The sequence below is a fragment of the Panulirus ornatus genome, chromosome 10 (genome assembly GCF_036320965.1).
Source record: "Panulirus ornatus isolate Po-2019 chromosome 10, ASM3632096v1, whole genome shotgun sequence".
Lineage (NCBI taxonomy): Eukaryota > Metazoa > Arthropoda > Malacostraca > Decapoda > Palinuridae > Panulirus > Panulirus ornatus.
In genome coordinates, this window is record NC_092233.1 from 60,596,702 (window position 1) to 60,620,186 (window position 23,485).

A 23,485-nucleotide genomic window follows, 5' to 3' on the forward strand; every position below is an offset into this window, starting at 1 on the left:
TAATGCTTTATTGCACTGCCACTTTTAAACTTCATACATTTCCAATCAGTTTGACAAGTGATCCTCAAGGACTACTCTACCTCTGGCTTATAAGATGACTCTCACTTTTTATCTGAAAATTTATGCCATTCCTTGGCATCGTCAGTGACTGATTTTAACCTTTTCATCTTCATACACGTTGATACACTTCAAATGAGAAAATAGTTCAGCGTACCAGGAACTCTACCACAAGGGCATGATTTTAAATCATAAAGATTCAGTTCATGATAGTGATTTTATATTACCAGTAACAACACAAATATGGTTTTAATGGATTCACTGCATACAGAACTCTATTTCACTTGCAGTCACCGCTATAAAAAATGTTCAGTTACGTCAAGCTTCACAAATATTCACTATGAACTCTTAAGGAATCCAATGATTTATATTTTCGCTGATTCCAAAGTGCTATAATCACCATACTCTAGGTAAGAATATCACCACTGTACACTGTATTGTCAAAGGATAAAAACATGATGCACTGGCCTATGCAAATCATAAAAAATAATAGAAAAAAATCAGGGATTTTAAAGTTTTATCTTGTATGTTTACAGTTCCATATCATCATTTGCAGATCATAAAAGAATAGGTAAGAAAATCTCATCAAGAGAAGACGAGAAACTACAAACCACCACAAACATATTCTGCTGAATTGCTAAACAATACCAAGCTTTACAAAAGGGGAAAGTTCCAACTCCTCTGACGTAGGGAATGAAAAAAAAAAAACACACAGAGATAGAAACACTTTCATCAATTTATTTATTTTGCTTTGTCGCTGTCTCCCACGTTAGCGAGGTAGCACAAGGAAACAAACGAAAGAATGGCCCAACCCACCCACATACACATGTATATACATACACATCCACACATATACATACCTATACATCTCAACGTAAACATATATATACACATATAGACATATACATATATACACATTCACATAATTCATACAGTCTGCCTTTATTCATTCCCATCGCCACCCTGCCACACATGAAAATAACCATCCCCTCCCCCCAAATGTGCGCGAGGTAGCGCCAAGAAAAGACAACAAAGGCCACTTTTGTTCACATTCAGTCTCTAGCTGTCATGTAATAATGCACCGAAACCACAGCTCCCTTTCCACATCCAGGCCCCACACAACTTTCCATGGTTTACCCCATACCCTTCACATGCCCTGGTACAATCCACTGACAGCACGTCGACCCCAGTATACCACATCGTTCCAATTCACTCTATTCCTTGCACGCCTTTCACCCTCCGGCATGTTCAGGCCCCGACATTCAAAATCTTTTTCACTCCATCTTTCCACCTCCAATTCGGTCTCCCACTTCTCGTTCCCTCCACCTCTGACACATATATCCTCTAGGTCAATCTTTCCTCACTCATTCTCTCCATGTGCCCAAACCATTTCAAAACACCCTCTTCTGCTCTCTCAACCACGCTCTTTTTTTCCACACATCTCTCTTACCCTTACATTACTTACCCGATCAAACCGCCTCACACCACATATTGTCCTCAAACATCTCATTTCTACCACATCCACCCTCCTGCGCACAACTCTATCCATAGCCCACGCCTCGCAGCCATACAACATTGTTGGAACCACTATTCCTTCAAACATACCCATTTTTGCTTCCTGGGATAATGTTCTCGACTTCCACACATTCTTCAAGGTCCCCAGAATTTTCTCCCCCCCCACCCACCCTATGATTCACTTCCTCTTCCATGGTTCCATCCGCTGCCAGATCCACACCCAGATATCTAAAACACTTCACTTCCTCCAATTTTCTCCATTCAAACTTACCTCCCAATTGACTTGACCCTCAACCCTACTGTACCTAATAACCTTGTTCTTATTCACATTTACTCTCAACTTTCTTCTTTCACACACTTTACCAAACTCAGTCACCAGCTTCTGCAGTTTCTCACATGAATCACACTTTCATATCACACTTAAATAATGAGAAAGACCTTGAATAATAAGTCTGACAACCTTAACTCTGCAAACAAAATGAGGCAAGTTACATCTTCCAAAAAAATATAAAACACAATTATCTAAAATGCTATTTCCAAAGTAATATGCAATAATATTACATAGAGTGTGTACTATTAACTTATACTGCTCCACTGCCAAGTACATGAGGTACGCCAGTACTGTCAGATATACGTAGTGAGAAATGTGGTATTTTTGGAATCATTTTTGTCACAAACATGATTAAATGGGATTCTCTCATTAACATCGATTACTTTGCAAGTTTCACAGCTTCAATTATTAACTAATGGGAGAGTACAGACCAGTTATAGCCTCCTTGACATCGCAATAACTGAGTGATGTAAGGAAGAAATTAAGGCTGCAGCTCCTGCCAACAATATATGGAAAGCCACTACAGACATTAACTGCTGTATATTTTAGTTACATTACTGGCACCCCTTAACTACAAATTTATCATGCTAACTTGGTAGTTTACCAATTTAGCTCTGCATTGTTATTAACTTTGGATATTGGGTGATTTCGTTCTGCAAAGCTATTGTAATGATTACGAAACACAACAAAAGTTGGGGAGAATGATTTGGAACGTTATATTCATATGAATGATATCAAAAGAGGTGACAGTAATGAGGGTTAGGTATATCATAGGAAAGGTGGAGTTAATGAAAAAGTATGAAACAAACGTCAAAATAAAAAATCTATGGAAGACACAATGTCCTAACCTCATACCCAAAATGACAAATATACAGACATCTGTATGCCTTTCTTATATTACCACAATGATTGGTGAATTCCTGATCTCAAGCTGTATGCCTTTCTTATTTTACCACACTAATCAGTGAATTCCTGTTCTCACACCATTACAAACAGCCTTGTTAGGATCCAGTGGTCTACCGCTGTTTGAATTCCTTTGCAGTGCATTTGCATGCTGTTGGAGATCAAATGCCCATTTGCAATGTCATACGTGTTTTTGAAATCCAGTTCTACTCGTACAATATTCAATCATGGGTGACATAAGTGGTATATTTTTGACTTTGACTAAAATAATGACAACCTCAAAGTTTCTCTAATATACTAAATTACTAATGCCTTCAATAAAATGCTCCATGGCTGTTATTATATTCTCCAAACAATGAAGAACTGCATTACCTGATATTCAAAGTTAATAGTGATGACGAGCCGATAAAATAAACCTATATAACAGGCCTTCGGAGGCTAGTGTCCGGCGTTACTAACCATGAGAGAGAGAGAGAGAGAGAGAGAGAGAGAGAGAGAGAGAGAGAGAGAGAGAGAGAGAGAGAGAGAATACATACAACGGAGTACACATTAAGATACACATTTAAAAATTTAGAGACGAAGTAACACGAGTGTTAAACTTTCTCCCTGTGACTTTATTTATAACAAGCAGATCAGATATATATTTTTTTTTTGGCTTTAGCCTCTAAATGAAAATCCAAATCTGGCATAGGTCTGTGGACAATGCTTCTCAAGGTTTAAACTGAGAAAATAAAAAGTAATTCATCTCGAATCATCATCAGCATCGCACTATATTCAAAATAAAAAATCTAATGATGTATAATGAAGTCTTCTGTTTTCTCCCCCTGTATAAGAAAGTCTTATACAGCCAATATGGTATATATATATATATATATATATATATATATATATATATATATATATATAACCTTCCACATCACAATGGCAGAGGTCAAAGACCTGATTGTGAACCTTTTAACGATAAGCTTTACAACCAAAAAAAAAAACCTACAATACAGAGTAGATTAATTCCTAATCAATACTACCGATGTGAAGGAAAAATAAGAAGGGAAACAACAATCAGAATGGCTTCCTGGAAATTTACCCCGGCCATGTCTAGCTAGACCCCAAGCAGGTAAACATGGCGGAACCTCGCTGGTGGAGCGAAATACCACTTTCGCCACAGGTAAAAAACTGGCTTTTATAACTAAAGCCAATGACAAACCATCATCAAACCCTTCTCAAAATGTTCCCTGACACTACAGCGAAGTTAACCAAGGTACAGGGGAGTTGAAAAAGGGGTAAGAATACCTGAAATCATCACAAATGAAGGCCACAGATGAGGTACCACTCTCACGTCTCCGGCAATCGATGCGAGGACTAGGGCCTCCAGGAGGGGGGGGGGGCTGGGGGGGGCCCGCCCTTAACAGAAAACGGGACGTCGTGGAGGAAGGAGGAGGAGGGGGAGGGGGGAGGGGGGTGTACTACGCAACGGCACAGCCTGACAGACATGGCAAAAAGACAGACAGCTAAGACACAGCCAAGCAACCAAGTCAAAGACAGACAGCTAAGGCAAAGACAGTCAGGTAGAAAGCAGCTAAGGCACAGCAAAGAGCAGCTAGGATACAAGACAACAAAGACACAGCTAGGCAGTCAAGATAGCCAGGCAGCTAAGTCAAAGCTAAACAGCCTTGGGGGGAGGGGGGAGGCAGGGAACCTGTCCAAAGCCAGTAAGGCATGACTAAGCCATGGCGACACCAGAGAAGCCAGTCGCAATGACAGCTCCGGCCCCATGACAGCTCAGGTGACCATGTCATGACACGGGTTGCCATTGGCAGTGGGTTGCCATCACCATAGAGCCAGAGATTGTTATGACAGGGTTGCCATCACGACAGAGCCAGGTTGTTATGACAGAGTTGCCATCACCATAGAGCCAGGTTGTTATGACAGGAGCCAGGTTGTTATGACAGAGGGTTGCCATCATCATAGAGCCAGGTTGTTATGACAGAGTTGCCATCACCATAGAGCCAGGTTGTTATGACAAAGGGTTGCCACAACAACACTGACATGGCAAAAGGTAGCTACCATGACGGAGGGCTGTGACCAGAGTGCCAGGTTGCCATATTCTAGAGCTAGCCTACAGGTACAGAACCAGCTACCAATAGTCATGTACCTACGAATAAAAGCCCCACATAGTTATCTTAGAGCCACCACAATAATGCCATGCAACCACCACAGAGCCAAGGACCTCAGGCGAACTAGGACAAGAAGACCCACTATATAGAGTCAGGAGGGCCACAACAGAGTTATAATAAGGCCAGTGTTCAGTCAGAGGCCACAATTAAGCGAGGCACTAACTACAGAGTCAGGGGACATAATAGAGCTAAGTGAATACTGTAGAATCAGGGTCTGTAACAGAGCTGAGAGACTAACATAGAGTCAGGCCATATCACAACTAGGTCGCAACTAGAGACGATAGAGCTAGGGTAACTACTATAGAGCCAGGAGCCAGAAGAGAGCCAGGTAGAGCTACATCAAAAGCCAGAACAAGAGACATGATGAGGGCAGTAGACCTAGAGCTGACACTCTAAGTAGGACAAGAGAACTTAAGGGTGTAGGTCTACAAGACGCTGGATGTAGGCAAGATGTCTATCATAAGTGAGTCTCGAACACACGACGAAGCTCAGGGGCGATGAGAGAGACCTCCAGCAGGAGTCGTTCGCCACATTAGATAAAATAAATAAGATAAATAAGAGATAAATAAGATAAATAAATAAATGAATAAATAAATAAATAAATAAATAAATAAATAAATAAGATAAATACATTTCCCTCGCAGGGGCAGTACAGTCCCACTTACCCAGTCTGTTGAGCAGTCTCGGCACTGGAGGCGGACGAGGCATTGGAGGCGGTGCTCCTCCGTCGGCTTGGAGTGTGGGCCGGGGGCGTGCTGGAGGAGGAGGTGCCTGCGCCACCATGGGTTGGCACCGGGGACTTGGCCTTGGAGGACTTGGGGGTGGCACTCTTCAGGGACTGCCTGGAGGAGGAGAGGCTTGGGGACTTGCGCAGTAGGGGCTTGGCCGCTTCCTTCGACTTGGCGGAGGAGTCGGACTTGGCCGAGCCGTTGGACTTGGCCGAGGCACTTGACCTGGCCGAGAGGTTGGACCTGGTCGAGGCGCTGGACTTGGCCGAGAGGCTGGACTTGGCAGAGGCGCTGGACTTGGCCGAGGCGGCGGATTTCACGGAATGAAGGGAGACTTCGCTACCACATGGAGAGTTGGTCTTAGCACACCGCTCTGAGGGAAGACAAGGGGAAAAGAGGAGTTAGCTTTGAGTACGTAGGTACGACCCTCGAGCAGGACGGTGCGACCCTTGAGCACGAAGGTACGAACCTCAAGCAGGACGGTACGACCCTCGAGCAGGAAGGTACGACCATCGAAGAGGACGGTACGACCCTTGAGCATAAAGGTACAACCATTGAAGAGGACGGTACGACCCTTGAGCACGAAGGTACGACCATCGAAGAGGAAGGTACGACCCTCGAGCACATAGGTACAGCCCTTGAGCACGAAGGTACGACCACTGAGCACGACGGTGCGAGCATCAAGCAGGACGGTACGACCCTTGAGCACGACGGTGAGGCCATTGGGTATGACCATGTGGCCTTTGACCCAACTCATACATATCGTGTCTAAGGCCAATAAATCCTATCCAAGGGTCATGCTAAAGGGTCGTCCCGTCGAACCCAAAGGGTCGTAACCTCAGGTTAAACAAGAACTAAACACAAATAACATTAAAACCCACAACTGACTCACCTACGTTCAACTTTACTACATCTTAAAGTTCCTTCCGTTATAATAACACTAAAACCCACAACTGACTCACCTACGTTCAACTTTACTACATCTTAAAGTTCCTTTCCGTTATCAATTTCAAGAGAGCTACTTTCAACCAATTACCCTACTTGAGGCAGATACAACAAGCGCCAATTACCAAACTTAATTACCAGTGTTAATTACCCTCAGAACCTATCTAAAGTCTTTCCGGCTCCGCTGTTTCAGATGATGGGCATTGCCACAGCCACTAATGACGTCATTGAGGTGTATGTGTCAAGTGTAATGTGAGTGTGTGTGTGTAAACACGTTTCTCTCTCTCTCTCTCCCTCTCTCTCTCTCTCTCTCTCTCTCTCTCTCTCTCTCTCTCTCTCTCTCTCTCTCTCTCTCACATACCGAGAGGTCGTACTTCGCGCCGTGCCCACGGGAACGCACCGTCGTCGTGGTCGAAAGATTAATAATAATAATAATAATAATAATAATAATAATAATAATAACAACAACAACAACAATAAGACACAGGAAACTGGATTGCATGACTCAGAAATGCGCCTCACGACCTCTGCTTGGCAAGGCCGTCTCGAAGCTTCACCAACCGGTCTCGAAGTTTTTACGAGGCGGTTCCGGAGCCTCGCGAGGCTGTCTCGATGCTTCGTGAGGCGGTCTTCTTACAAAAATAATGAGACACGTTTCACATCAGCTTCGAACCTGACACACGAGGAAACACTTCCAATGATTATAGAGTTATGAAAGAATCGTTGCGATCTTTCTGGGGTCTTATCAAGCATAAATAACCTCGACATTCTTAATGATTAATGATGACCAGTTAAGTTCTCGATCAGAACGTGATGTTTCGAATACATAACCTCAGATTCAGTAAGAATGAGTCGAACACAGGAAACAAATGGGTGTGAGTATAATTTTAGTTGGAGTATTTTATCTAACTTGTTTTCATGATTACGAAGTCTAATAGTCTAGTGGGCCTGTGCTAGTGAAGTGTGACGGGTGCTGGCTAACTAGCCTAGGCCAGGTGGTGTAGTCTACTGGGGTTACCTATCTCAAGGCAGGTGGTGTAGTCTACTGTGGCTACCTAAGGCAGGTGGTGTAGTCTACTGTGGCTACCTACCCCTGGTGGTGTAGTCTACTGGGGCTACCTACCCCAGGTGGCGTAGTCTACTGGGGCTACCTACCCCAGGTGGCGTAGTCTACTGGGGCTACCTACCCCAGGTGGTGTAGTCTACTGGGGCTACCTACCCCAGGTGGTGTAGTCTACTGGGGCTACCTACCCCAGGTGGTGTAGTCTACTGGGGCTACCTACCCCAGGTGGTGTAGTCTACTGGGGCTACCTACCCCAAGGCAGGTGGCGTGGTCAAGTTAGGCCACCTAACCCCCAGACCAGGTTTTGCGACACGTGACAGCCCCCGCGAGCGCATCAGCTGCGACAAGAGAAGCCTCAAGAACTCGCGACCCAAGACCCAATAAAAGCCATAATCCCCACCTGGTCTCCACAGATTGACGACCAAGATAGCCGGCCAGGCCACCTTCGCCTCCTTTTGCCCCGGCTACTGTGGCGCAGACCGAACCCATGACCCAAAACTGTGTGGGATGAACTTCAGCAGCGACTGTGTTTTCGTCGGGTGTCATTTTGTTTGTGAGTGTTTGAACTACTGTAGATGGACTGCTCCACCCAGGGAGGATACAGAATACCTACTAGGTACAGCCAGTGTCCAGACTCACCACTGTAATTTCAGTGGTGAGTCAGAAGGGGGGGTTCTGAGGGGCACAGGTGGAGGGGCGTGATGGGGAAATTTCTGTCTTACGGAAAAGGGAAAATTTTAAAACTCATGGCAGAAATGGGTTAAAGAGTGACGTTGGCGCAATATTCTGGCAATACCTTCGCCCTTATATCCTTCGAAGGGACGAGGTAATCACGTAATTAGGGGCTGGTTCATGTCAACGACCACAGTGAGGAGATGGGCCCATTACGAGCAGCGAGTTTGTTCAAAGACGTCACCAATGATTCCCCCGCTTTAATACCTGACTTTCACAAGATCTTTCGAAATCCAGTGACGGTACTGAGGCGATCCTGGTGGTGGTGGTGGTGGTGTGTGTGTGTGTGTGTGTGTGTGTGTGATGGAGATGGTGAGACGGAGGAGAGGTGGTGGTGGTGTGTATGTGTGTGTGAGATGCAGATGGTGAGACGGAGGGAGAGGTGGTAGTGGCAATGGCGTGTGATGGAGATGGTGAGACGGAGGGAGAAGTGGTGATGGTTTGTGTGTGAGGTGCAGATGGTGAGACGGAGGGAGAGGTGGTTGTGTGTGTGTGTGTGTGTGTGTGTGTGTGTGTGTGTGTGTGTGTGTGTGTCTTGCTGGGTCAACTTGGTGATGGCGTGGGCCAAATAATTGAAGTCATTAAGCCGGCGAAATGAGGAGTGTCACACGGCAGCAGAGACGCAAACGTCCCGTACCGTCTAATATCACTGTTCTTAAAGCCTGGATGAACGACCATATCGGCAACAAAGGTGAACAAGAACAGACTAGAAGAACAGCCGAGTCTCGTCGTAAATTAGGAACAAGTGAACACTATCGCTATACTGACCAGCTGAACTGCTCATGCGCCAACACCATCGACGTCACCCCTAAACACCACTGACGTCACCCCCAAACACCACTGACGTCACAGACATCACTCCAACACCAGTGACGTCACCCCTAACACAAGCCTGAGGCCATGTCTACCGGTACTGGGGTGATGTCAGTGGTGCTGGGGTGATATCAGTCGTGCTGGGGTGACATCATCAATACTGGGATGATGTCAGGGGTGCTGGGGTGACGTCAGTGGTACTGGGAAGATGTCATTGGTGCTGGGGTGACGTCAGTGGTACTGGGAAGATGTCATCGGTGCTGGGGTGATGTCATTGGTACTGGGGTGACGTCTGTATTGTTGAGGATGATGACGTCAGAGGTGATGGGGGTGAGGTGAGAGGTGGTGGGGTGACATCAAGTCATGCTGGGGGAATGAGTAACCCACCCTTCGGAAAACTGACTCACTCACTGAGTGATGGAGGCCAGAGGGTGAGTAATGGAGGCCACAGAGTGAGTAATGGAGGCCAGAGGGTGAGTAATGGAGGCCAGAGGGTGAGTAATGGAGGCCAGAAGGTGAGTAATGGAGGCCAGAGGGTGAGTAATGGAGGCCAGAAGGTGAGTAATGGAGGCCAGAGGGTGAGTAATGGTGGCCAGAGGGTGAGTAATGGGGTGAGGAGAGAAGGGGATGAGTATGAGTACGTGAAGAGCTGTACTACTCACCGTCGGCATCTGGGGTGTCAGGGTCTGGGGTGCGTGGGGACCTGGGTGGCGGGTGCGGTGGTCTGCGGGCGGACCGGGTACTGGACGGCGTCGAACCCCGCGAACATGGCCTGGAGGACCATCCTCCTCCTCCTCCTCCTCCTCCCTCCTGCTGCTGCTGCCCTCCCTGCTGGTGGGCCAGGGGAAAGGGTTAGAGAGGAGGGGGCATGGGGTCAGTCAGTGCTTGGGCCCCTCTCTCTCTCTCAGAGAGAGAGAGAGAGAGAGAGTTGCGTAGATGCCCAGACCAAGCGAGGTGGTCTGTGGCCTTTGCTTAGAGAGAGAGAGAGAGAGAGAGAGAGAGAGAGAGAGAGAGAGAGAGAGAGAGAGAGAGAGAGAGAGAGAGAAATTTTCTTGTAATAATATACAAATAAAGGATTATATACTGAAACTGGTTTTATCAGCAAGAACTTATTACACACATATCAAAAATACATTTTTTTTTAATCATAAAGAAAAAAAATCCATCTCAAGAGACAGACATATCTGGGTATAAACACATGAAATTGTTCGAGACTAAACTACATTTCCTCCTCACGTGCACAATAGATCCACTTTTACCACAACCAGATCCCAGTCACAACCACAACCACATCCCACTCACAACCACATCCCAGTCACAGCCACAACCACATCCCACTCACAACCACAACCCAGTCACAACCACAACCCAGTCACAACCACAACCACATCCCACTCACAACGACAACCCAGTGACAACCACAACCACATCCCACTCACAACCACAACCACATCCCACTCACAACCACATCCCACTCACAACCACAACTCAGTGAAAACCACAACCACATCCCACTCACAACCACAACGACAACCCAGTCACAACCACAACCACATCCCACTCACAACCACAACCATAGCCACAGTACCTCACAAACGACCAAAACTCTAACTAGCTTCACTAAGAACAAAGTCACGTCTAACAAACACACCTGACATAGACAAACCACACACGAACACAGAAACCAAACCACCAAGTACACACACACACACACACACACACACACACACACACACACACACTGTAAAAGGGCACCAATCCATACAGAGCTTATCATTCTAATGAACCTTTACCATATACGACAAAGAAGTGCACAGGTGCAGCTGACAACCAACTTGAAATAGTGTTCAATATATTGCTATGGGGGGAGGAGGGCGTGGTGCCAAGGGGGGGAGGTAGGTGTGGGAAAAAAAGGGGTGGGTGGGGGGCGTGTAGTGCCCATGTTTAAGATAAAAGATTGAGAAACAGCGGTAAACACATATCCGTCTCTGTGATGAGTCCGGTCGGTAAAACAATGGAAAAAAAGGGATAATCCGAAGTGAAATGGATGGGTATTTGTAGGGGAAAGATGACCGAAATGAGAGGCAAGGAGGAGGTCATGCGCAACCATCTTGTTAAGACTTCCAAGACAGAGTGAACTACTGCGTTTGAGGAGTACGTACGTGTTGCGGACGTGTGTCAGAAAGCCTTTGACACCGTCCAACACAGGTGGGTGGTGAAGAAGATGGATCTTTGGCGCAGGTGATAATAAGGGAAAGGGAAGACTCGTTACGAGAAATAGGTTTGGTCACCGGACTTATAGAGAGACGGGGGGAAAAGAAAAGAGACATGTTAAAGGAAGTGCAAAGGAAGGCAACAAAGAGGCCATCCGAAGTAAGTAAGGAAGGTTGAGTTACAGTGACAAGGGTGAGGCCATAAATTTGCCAGCCGTGGGAGAGAGAGAGAGAGAGAGAGAGAGAGAGAGAGAGAGAGAGAGAGAGAGAGAGAGAGAGAGAGAGAGAGAGAGAGAGAGAGAGAGGAGTAGGGAGTGACCTGATCACAAAGTTCAAGTTTCCTTAAGACACTCTGATGATGAAGAGTATGAGGCCATAGATTTGCCACCCGTGGAAGAGAGAGAGAGGAGTAGGGAGTGACCTGATCACAAAGTTTAAAGCAATGGAACAGCGGATGTGTTGGAATGGCACGAGTTATGAGGTTGTGAGTGAGGACAACATACACAAGAATAAGAGAGTGCGTGGTAGTAGTGTTGAGTGATGGGGGGGGGGGGGGGGGGGGCCCACGAGTGCAAAGCTCCCTCCCCGTAATGTGCAAATCGATAAGTACACACACACACACACACACACACACATGTACACTGACACACACAAAGACACAGACACACACACACACACACACACACACACACACACACACACACATACACAGACACACATGCACAATGACACACACACACACAGACACACACTCACACAGATGTACACTACCACACAGACACACACATACATGTACACTAACGCACAGACACACACACATACATGTACACTAACACACAGACGCAGACACACACATGTACACTAACGCACAGACACAGACACACACATGTACACTAACGCACAGACACACACACATACATGTACACTAACGCACAGACACACACACATACATGTACACTAACACACAGACACAGACACACACATGTACACTAACGCACAGACACAGACACACACATGTACACTAACACAGACACAGACACACACATGTACACTAACACAGACACAGACACACACATGTACACTAACACAGACACAGACACACACATGTACACTAACACAGACACAGACACACACATGTACACTAACACAGACACAGACACACACATGTACACTAACACAGACACAGACACACACACATGTACACACACACACAAACTCACACACGTACACTCACAGATCAAAACAAACGTTGAGTGTGTGATGCTGGACGCTTCAGTGGAAGCCATACAAACACACGGAACCTCAAGCCAACCAAACACTGGAAAAACTGGAGCACTTCCAGCACCCTCCTGGAACCCAGGGGACATCTGGGAACTCCTTGGCTCTCTCACCAGGTCTGTGGGGTCTGTGGTGCCCTTCACCAGCCCTGTCAGGTCTGTGGTGCCCTTCACCAACCCTGGGGGGATTTGTGGTGCCCTTCACCAACCCTGGGGGATCTGTGATGCCCCATCACCTGTCATATCTGTGGTGCCCTTCACCAATCCTAGGGTATCTGTGGTGCCCCATCACCTGTCATATCTGTGGTGCCCTTCACCAATCCTGGGGTATCTGTGGTGCCCCATCACCTGTCATATCTGTGGTGCCCTTCACCAATCCTGGGGTATCTGTGGTGCCCCATCACCTGTCATATCTGTGGTGCCCTTCACCAATCCTGGGGTATCTGTGGTGCCCCATCACCAGCCCTGGGGTATCTGTAGTTCCCCGTGGTGCCCCATCACCAGCCCTGGGGTATCTGTAGTTCCACATACGCCATGGGTAGGGATGTAGGTAAATGTTTAGGTAAGAAGGTAAATTCTGTAGGTAAGCTGGAGTGGAAGTGGGTAGTAGGGAAGGTAAAGAAATAGTCAAATGGTGAAGAAAATGGATATGGGTAAAGAAATAGGCAAATAGTTAAAGACAAAGGCAAATGGGTAAAGAAATAGGGACGTAACGAAGATAACTGGCTTGCTACCTGCCTAGGGAAGGCACAAAGGTAGGTAGGTATGAGGTATATATATATATATATATATATATATATATATATATATATATATATATATATATCACATACAACCCTCCAAAAGCCAGGGTTCGAACCCAGGACCTCATGCATGGTAGGCAGGAGCGCTCCCGCCTACCATGCATGAGGTCCTGGGTTCGAAGCCTGGCTGTTGCAGGGCTGTGTGTTCTATGAAAGTGCGCGTTCACATGGACTATATTCGTTTACATATAATAATAATAATAATAATAATAATAATAATAATAATAATAATAATAATAATAATGATAAGAAGAAGAAGAAGAAGAAGAAGAAGAAGAAGAAGAAGAAGAAGAAGAAAAAGAAGAAGAATAAGACGAATAATAACAACAACAACAATAATAATAATAATAATAATAATAATAATAATAATAATAATAACAATACAGATGTTTAGAGTTGCTGGAGAAGGTACGGAGGATCAAACCAATCCTCGCGACGCGAGCGTCGGCCGTCCGGACTGACCTGAGCGGTGGTGAGTTTGTCCATGCTGGTGGTAAGGCTCTTGGACTTGGTGACGTGGGAGGCGCGGTGTTGGGCCTCGGGGGAGACGAGTGGGTGGTGGGCGGCGCTGTGGGTAGCTCCCCGGTCGCTCAGCTGCCGTGGGATGCGGATGGTAAGGCCGCTCCCCTCGTGGGTGCGGACCCTGCCGAAGGAGGAAGGAGGGAACAGGTACTCATACCTTCCACGATAGAACAATAACAGTTCACGGGGAGGAAGAACAAGGTGAGTGAAGAGAGAACTCTAGAAGAACAGGGGAAGAATGAAGAACTCAAGTAGAACAGGAGGATATATATATATATATATATATATATATATATATATATATATATATATATATATATATATATATATATATATATATACGTGAGGAGATTACTGGAAGAACACAGACAAGATGTTAACTATGGTCAAGACATTGATACGATACAATATATCAATATAACTTATAAGATACAGTATATCTATATAATTTATAACATATATGACATCTGAAGTGGTCCAGGCTACTCAACACACAGCTATAACATTTCATTCATCCTGAATATACCAGTTGCCAGACATAAGGGGTTTCATGTGTTCAAGTGATGTATATCTCCACAGTCTTCATTCACTGGGAATTATTCATTGTTCAAAAACCCATACAATGAAAAATATGTGTATGGATGTATAGGAAGAGAGAGAGATGTCATTCAAGACGAAGTAGCATTATAATAATATGGTAAGGTACTGTACATACGTTTAACAAAAAAATGCTTTCCGATCATGTCTATAGACTCAATTGATGGGGGTCTAACTTTCAATGAATCAGAGTAACATTAATGATTCTAATCTATCATTGTAGTGACCCTAATGTGTCACTGTACAGTGACCCTAATGTATCACTGTACAGTGACCCTAATGTATCACTGTACAGTGACCCTAATGTATCATTGTACAGTGACCCTAATGTATCACTGTACAGTGACCCTAATGTATCACTGTACAGTGACCCTAATGTATCACTGTACAGTGACCCTAATGTATCATTGTACAGTGACCCTAATGTATCACTGTACAGTGACCCTAATGTATCACTGTACAGTGACCCTAATGTATCACTGTACAGTGACCCTAATCTATCACTGTGCAGTGACCCTAATGTATCACTGTAGAGCAGTGCCACAACAGACCATGGTGGGTATTTGAAACACAAGCACCTCCTCAGGGAGTGTTTAATGACCTGTTCCCCTCCTATTCAACCATTAGCCCTGGTGGTGGTGGTGGTGGTGGTCCGTCTAGGGCCCTGAGTTAAGGGGGAGAGTGAATTAAGGGGTTGTGGGGGCAGTCGCTCCCTAAGGGGATAAGATAGAAAAGAAAAGGTCAGGGTTCTTAGGTCAGCTGAGGTGCGCTTTCATCCACGAGTCTGCCACGTCTTAAACCACGGTGGTTTCTGACCCCCCCTCGTATTGTTCCTGGGGTATTGCTTGAGCCCAGAGGTACTGTGGTTTCCGGCCATGCATCTTGCATCGTATGCATCAAATTTTTATTCACAGAGAGAAAAAAAGACCCAAAGATGTGGTATGTTTTTTTTTCTGAGGTGGGAGTTTTGCATCATCCAGACACAGATAGGTGGGTGTTTTTCGTCATCCAAGCACAGACAGGTGGGTGTTGCATCATCCAGACACAGACAGGTGGGTGTATTGCATCATCCAGACACAGACAGGTGGCTGTTGAATCATCTAGACACAGACATGTGGGTGCTGCATCATCCAGACACAGACAGGTGGGTGCTGCATCATCCAGACACAGACATGTGGGTGTGTTGCATCATCCAGACACAGACAGCGTCTGCATATGAGGTAAGGCGACCCTCTCACTTCTCAGTTCAGGGGAGAGCAAGTCGTCTGTGTTCTACACAGACAAACACCCACTCCTCACATGCTTGGGGGGGGGGGGGGGTCAAACCTACAAGCGTCTTTCTCTCCCCCAACGCCTCCTGATCACCACACACACACACACACACACACACACACACACACACACACACACACACACACACACTGTCAAGCACGAAACACAAGTATGATATAAGGTTTGCCTGAATAGGGCCTTAATTACCCCGTCTTCTGTTTTCTTCCAAAGATAGACGAAAGTTAATGTCAGGAAAATGAAAATATGACCCAGCTATTCCCGGCAGCGAGGGGAGGGAGGGAGGGAGAGCAGGGAAGGGAAGGGAAGGGTAGCACGAGGGTGGAAGTCCTGCCACAATACCCCACCAACACACCACACCTGCTCCTCCTCCTCCCTTGATACCACCCCTTCAAGCAATACAAACCAGACTTACTTCCCCTCCCTCTCTACCCCCACACCAACAGCCCCTGCTTACCTGGCACCACCCCTTCAAGCCGTGGGTGTTGGTCGTGATTCCACACCAGCTAGACTCTCTCTCTCTCTCTCTCTCTCTCTCTCTCTCTCTCTCTCCCCAAGCCCAACTGCTTTCGCCCCTGATACCACCCCTTCAAGAAACACTAATAAGACGTCCCCTACGAATCTCATTTCCTGTTAAAAAAAAAACACCCCCACATCAAGCTGTGATAATGATGATGTCACCTCCGCGTCAACCAGATCCCCCTTGTTCCTTCCTCACCCCCACCAACGGGGGGGGCCTGCGTCCCTCTCCTAAGCCCAGTCAAGCAGCCACAGTGAGGCCCACTGAACCATATAATACCACGCCATCGCCTCCACGCCTCCAGGCCCGAAGTCAATACACAAGTCGGCGATGGATCGCCCTATGGGAATTATTGAGCGGAGGTGGTCCTCCTCCTCCTCTTGTCTTTGACCTCTGACCCCTCACGATCCACACCGGGCCACGTCCCCCCCTTCAGTCTCTCTTACAGCTGACCGTGGGAACCTGTCCTTAACGGGAACGAAAGAAAATAATAAATATTTTCACGATGCTCAGCAGCTTCCTCCATTTTTCCCCCTCTCTCTCTCTCTCTCTCTCTCTCTCTCTCTCTCTCTCTCTCTCTCTCTCTCTCTCTCTCTCTCTCTCATTCTCTCTCTCTCTCTCTCTCTCTCTCTCTCTCTCTCTCTCTCTCTCTCTCTCTCTCTGATTCCCTCGCTACGAAACGCGCCTTTAATACGTCGTCCATTCTTAGGCAGGATCCGGCCTAGCCAGGCTGTGAGGCCAGATAATCTGTCTCAACGAGAGGTAATGATGATTGCCCAGCGAGGTTTTGAAACCTCTCCAAGGAAACAGGAGAAACTCGGCGGAGTCTGCCATGTTTCACCAGACATTGGTGGTGGTGGGTGGTGGTGATGGTGGTGGGGCAAAAGAGTTCCTTCAGTCATTGGGAACCCTTCGTCGAGGGAATGGGAGGCGTGAGCAGCCGATACCCCGTGTCATCATACGTCTCACACCAGCATCATGTGCTTCCCCTCCCACCACCACACCCCACAAGACGGTGACGTCAGCGCCCCACGCCCCATCCAGGCCTATACCTGGAGAAGATCGAGGTCCTCAACTTCACAGGTGTCGGATCCGACACCACTCCGAGCCACTCCTCTGCTTCAGGTGTCGGATCCGACACCATCAACCCCCCCACAGACACTTCCGACACCCCCCAGCGCCTCATTTGTACCATGCAGACAACAAACACAGACACGAAGATACGGACGGTGTCTTGAGGTACGGTCCATCAAATCATCCGATGAGCAGATGATTATAATTAATCATACGAGTTTTCAAGTGACCCGGGCAAAATATATGCCGGTAATGGCTGTCCTGGGGGCGGGGAAAACAAGAAAATAATCAATTCAAGGGACGAAGAAATTAATCAACAGGAAGGTATGAGAATGATGGAAAGACAAATTAAGAAAAAGAAAGTGAGAGAGTGAAAAAAAAGGGGGGTATGACAACGGTCAATCCTCGAATAACTAGTCTCCACACATAAACTATGGGAAACCTACAACCATCAGCTGTTGCCACAAGTCCAACGCATGTGCCAGGCCAGGCAGGACCCACTGAGGTGCGACGCTCAGGGTGTCTAGATGAGCGTTGTCATGCTCTAAAGTGTAAACAAGAATGATGAATAAGTTACGACGCCTCCGGGCACAAGGGGGCGCTGGCTGGACACCCTCCCTCCCCGAGAGAAGGGGCGCTGGACACCCTCCCTCCCCGCGAGAAGGGGCGCTGGACACCATCCCTCCCCGAGAGAAGGGGCGCTGGACACCCTCCCTCCCCGCGAGAAGGGGCGCTGGCTGGACACCCTCCCTCCCCGAGAGAAGGGGCGCTGGACACCCTCCCTCCCCGCGAGAAGGGGCGCTGGCTGGACACCCTCCCTCCCCGAGAGAAGGGGCGCTGGACATCCTCCTCCCTCTCCCTCCTCCTACTGTGACCGGGGGGGCCCCACTGTAACCCGTCCACCAGACCCTATGGCCTCTTGACACCCCCTGCTCTCCTCACCCTTAACTCTCCCACCACACCACACTGGATCTTCCTTAAATTATTACTGGAAGTGAACATCGACCGTTGTTCTGTTTCCCCCCCTCCAGCCTCGTTGCTGTTCCCCAGCCCCGTTCTGTTCCCCCTCCAGCTCCGTTTCCCCATTCTGTTCCCCTTCTAACCCCGTTCCATTCTCTTCATTCCCCGTTCTGTTCCTCTCTCTCACACTGTTCCCTCCTCTTCTGTTCCCCTCCATTCCCGTTCTGGCACCTTCCATCCCTGGGTTCTGCTACCCTCCATCCTCGTTCCCCCCCTGGGTTCTGCTGCGCGTCTGGCAATCAATGCCACGTTTCTACACCTTCAGTTCCCACCTAACTTGCTGTTACCTCGCTCGGCGGAGCTGGTGGGGGGGCGAACATTTCTGGCTCTACTGGTAGAGGCGTTCTTGCTCTGCTGCGTGTTAGTCACAGAGAAACCATACCGGTTATCGGCGGTGTGAGAGAGTGAGTGAGGCGCGCCCCCCGCGCACTCTGACGGGCATGGTGGATGGGGTGAGTGTGTATGGGGGCCGTGTGGGGTGGTATCGACCACCAGACACACACAGACACAAACACAAACACAGCGCCTGATCGTCAAGGCGCAGAACCACCGCTGTTTGGTGTAGGAGTTAGAGGAAGAGGAGGAGGAGGAGGAGGAGGAGGAGGAGGAGGAGGGAGGCAGGAAGGGCAGGAGGCAAGGCACCATAAAGAACGCTCGTGCGAAACGAGGCAGTCGCAACCTCCTCGAGGCCATGTCACACCCTACAATCGATATTGGCTCATTCAGTAAGGTAAATATGAGGGAATACACACACACACACACACACACATACACACGGTCCCATGTGGAGGAATGAAGGAAACGCGTGAGTCTGCGCGTGTGGCGTGTCGCGCGTGTGTGTGTGGGGTGTAGTAAAAGGCGTGTGGAGGAATGTGGTTGGTCGGCTGGCCATTCCCTCTCAAGTCGATCATCACACCTCCTCCTCCACTTCCTTCTTCTGCGACCCTCAGCCAACTCGACCAAGTCTTCATCATTCCGCCACATTGCTGGCCTCCAGGCGCGGGTCTGACACGACGCCTGGGGTGAGTGTGTGTGTAGTGATCCTGGCATATTGTTATTCATGAAGATGAACCACCCGCTTCTCTCCCAAGGGGGACATCTGCCCTGCTCCCATCGGGTCACCTGCTCCATTCCCATAGGAACGGCTGCCCTACTCCCATGGGGACACGCTGTGCCACTCCCATGGGGACACGCTGTGCCACTCCCATGGGGACACGCTGTGCCACTCCCATGGGGACACGCTGTGCCGCTCCCATGGGGACACGCTGTGCCACTCCCATGGGGACACGCTGTGCCGCTCCCATGGGGACACGCTGTGCCACTCCCATGGGGACACGCTGTGCCGCTCCCATGGGGACACGCTGTGCCGCTCCCATGGGGTCACCTGTTCGCTGTACCGCTGAAAACCCGAGTGTTGACCCTCACCAGTAAATCTCACAGACTCCAAACTGCACACGATCAAACCTCATCCCAGCCTCATAACCTCACGTCCTCTCACCCAACCACATCATCTTCTAAATAACCTCGTTCCCTGAGCACGTACAGCACGTGCGACAAGCACGCACAGCACGTGCAAAGGCGCTACCTGGTGCTTGACCCGTCCACATCCAAGAGAGGTTTTCCCCATTTTCCTCACACCCACACGTAGCTCTTAAATCCAAGTTCCTCTGGCTATATTTTTCTTCCGGAGGTCGACTTGTGCTGTCCATCAGTTCCAGAGGTCGACTTGTGTTGTCCATCAGTTCCAGAGGTCGACCTGTGTCCCTCCCATGGGTTCCAGAGGTCGACCTGTGTTGTCCATCAGTTCCAGAGGTCGACCTGTGTCTCCCCATCAGTTCCAGAGGTCGACCTGTGTCCCCCATCAGTTCCAGAGGTCGACCTGTGTCCCCCCCATCAGTTCCAGAGGTCGACCTGTGTCCCCCCCATCAGTTCCAGAGGTCGACCTATGTTTCCCATCAGTTCCAAAGGTCGACCTGTGTCCCCCCCCCCATCAGTTCCAGAGGTCGACCTGTGTCCCCCCCATCAGTTCCAGAGGTCGACCTGTGTTCCCCATCAGTTCCAGAGGTCGACCTGTGTCCCCCCCCCCACTAAAAAAATAAATAATAGCCTGCTTTCGTAAATAAAGGAAACGTTTTGCATAAACTGCACCAAACAAAAACAGGAAGACTGCGTTCTTGTCCGTCATGATTGTGACATAATACCGTCACCAGGTAATTTGCTCGACTCACTGAGTCATTTTTGATCATCCTTATCGCTAGACAGAGGCTGTTAGTGGCACTGGTGATGTCACTATGCCACTTACCTTAGTGGCTGTGGAAGGCTCATCTAGTCCACCCATCACTGCCACCTAGTCCACCCACCACTACCACCCAGTCCACTCCTCACTGCCATCCAGTCCACCCAAAACCACCATCACCCAGTCACACCCATCATTTCCACCCAACACCACCATCACCCAGTCCACCCATCATTACCACCCAACACCACCATCACCCAGTCCACCCATCATTACCACCCACCACCACCATCACCCAGTCCCACCCATCACCACCACCATCACTACAGTACAAACCCCTCCCCTCCCTTTCCACCACATCCATCAAGACCCACACACAAAAAAAATAAATAACAGGTATAATTTTCCTCATCAAAATAATGGAGAACCGTAATTGTGTGGGGGAGGGGCTAGGGGAGGGCTGGGGAGAGGGCTGGGGAGAGGGTTGGGGAGAGGGTTGGGGAGAGGGTTGGGGAGAGGGCTGGGGAGAGGGTTGGGGAGAGGGCTGGGGAGAAGGTTGGGGGGGGGGGGGTAGCCCCAGCAAGGATGGGGACCCCAGTCTATTTCAGGACATGTGTATTGCTGGCCAGTAGTCTGGCTACGCAGTTAGTCGCTCCTCGTGTACGACTATATACGACTCTCGGACATGGTGACCTGACCTTTGACCTGGCCCTCACGGATCGAGGTTAAAGGCAAGGGCATCGTCCCTCAGACTCAAGCCGTCGTGCTCGAGGGAGTCGTACCGTCGTGCTCCGAGAAGGTCGTACCGTCGTGTTGAAGGGGTCGTACCGTCGTGTTCAAGGAAGGTCGTACCGTCGTGCTCAAAGAAGGTCGTATGTCGTGCTGAAAGGTCGTACCATTGTGCCCAAGGGAGGTCGTACGGTCGTGCTCAAGGAACTCAGACATCCTGGACAACACGGAACCCCTCACCTTGACCTCTGACCCTCAACAGGAGGTCAGAGAAGGAGGAGGAGGAGGAGGAGGAGGAGGAGGCAGGTAGGGAGGGAAGGGGACCTTAAACCTCCCCACCTCCATTTTTTTTTTGTCAGGAGGAACTCAAGAAAACCACAAGAGAAAACGATTTCGACACACCAGACTCACAAGCCCCTTATAGGCCAAACAATGACGCCATTTCCCCTCCCCCGCTGTGTATTTCCCGCCAGTGTTGACGACACAGCGATCCCTCACACACAGCGACACCAGCTGTGTTAACACAGACGTAATCACCCAGTCGTCACAGCGGGGGGCGGGCACGGCGGGCGGGGCTCAAAAGACGTCCTCAAAACTGCCCATGAAACATCAACAACAACAACAACAAATGTTGGGTAAAAATGATCATCAATGATTGATTAATTAATGATGATGGTGATGATGATGATGATGGTGATGATGATGATTCACGGGATGGGAACACAGCGTAAAATCATGACACTGAACACTTGGTTTGCTAGGGAGAGAGAGAGAGAGAGAGAGAGAGAGAGAGAGAGAGAGAGAGAGAGAGAGAGAGAGAGAGAGAGAGAGAGAGAGAGGCTCATGGGGTTGGGTCGGGTCGTGTGGTCGGATGCGGGCGAGGTGGAGCAAGGGATACATTTGATTCGATTACGTACATGAAATTGTGACGGAGAGGTGACGTTGACGTGACGTAATGTGACGGTGACGAGATAAAACAGTGTGAACGACTCTTTTTTTTTTAAGCTGGTGAAGCGAACTGTTCCTAACTGAACTCACCCTAGAATGGGTGGGAGGGTGGGTGGAGTCTGCAGAGGTGTGGGTGGGTGTGTGGCTACAACCACACCGTGCATAGGACCTAACCTAAACAGCCTACGGAAACACCTGCGAGGGAGCCATACTCAACACTGTAAGTCCTATTTGGCTATTTCCCTCTTAAGGAGATAATGAGGAATAGATATTAAGTAATAATCCCTCATGTAGAGGTGCCATGAAGAATTACATTAAAATAATCGATGACGTGGAGGTCCCCAAGAAGGATTATATTAAAATAATCCCAAACGTGAAGGTCCCCAAGAGGGATTACATATTAACTAAACGCTAAGTTTGCCCATGAAAAAAAAAAATGGATATGATCAACACGATTAAAAATCTTCAAAGGAAACACCCCCAAGAGCGAATCTCGAGAAGGAGAGAGAGAGAGAGAGAGAGAGAGAGAGAGAGAGAGAGAGAGAGAGAGAGAGAGAGAGAGAGAGATACACTAGCGTTTTGGAAGCAACTGATTTTTATTTTTTTTTTTCTTATTTAAATGCCTTATTACGTTCAAACCCAACTGAGCGAAAGGGATTGCCCCTAAGTCGCTATTGGCTTTCAATATAAGAAAACAACACCATCACAAAGAGGTGGTGGTGGGGGGGGGGGGGGGGGGGGCGGGCTGGGTGTGTGTGTGTGTGTGTGTGTGTGTGTGTGTGTGTGTGTGTGTGTGTGTGTGTGTGTTGTGTGTGTGTGGGTGGGTGGGTGGGAAAAGTTAGTATTTCAAGGGAATGCAAGAATGCAAGAATTGAGTTACAACCTGTCTACAGCTTGCCCCAGAACCTAAAGTTGTCCTCCTCATTTCTCGGCGACACAGATACACGCGCGCCCGCGCGCGCGAGGTGGGGAGGGACTATGTGTACACACACACA

General features: G+C 48.3%; 1 protein-coding gene across 9 annotated transcripts in view; it reads right to left on the reverse strand.

Moving 5' to 3' along the window:
• Nucleotides 1-23,485, reverse strand: part of LOC139750999 (uncharacterized) — a 221,989-nt gene that overhangs the window by 26,746 nt on the left and 171,758 nt on the right. For 6 of the 9 annotated variants that reach the window (XM_071666041.1, XM_071666046.1, XM_071666048.1 and 3 more), the window contains exons 2-4: nt 14,017-14,197; nt 9,924-10,092; nt 5,646-6,081 (exon numbers count right to left, since the gene is read on the reverse strand). In XM_071666041.1, coding sequence (XP_071522142.1) covers nt 5,646-6,081; nt 9,924-10,092; nt 14,017-14,197 — 786 coding nt within the window. Of the gene's footprint in view, nt 1-4,096; nt 4,184-5,645; nt 6,082-9,923; nt 10,093-14,016; nt 14,198-23,485 lie in introns of those variants that run through there. The other 3 variants (XM_071666042.1, XM_071666047.1, XM_071666049.1) reach the window with 2 other exon arrangements.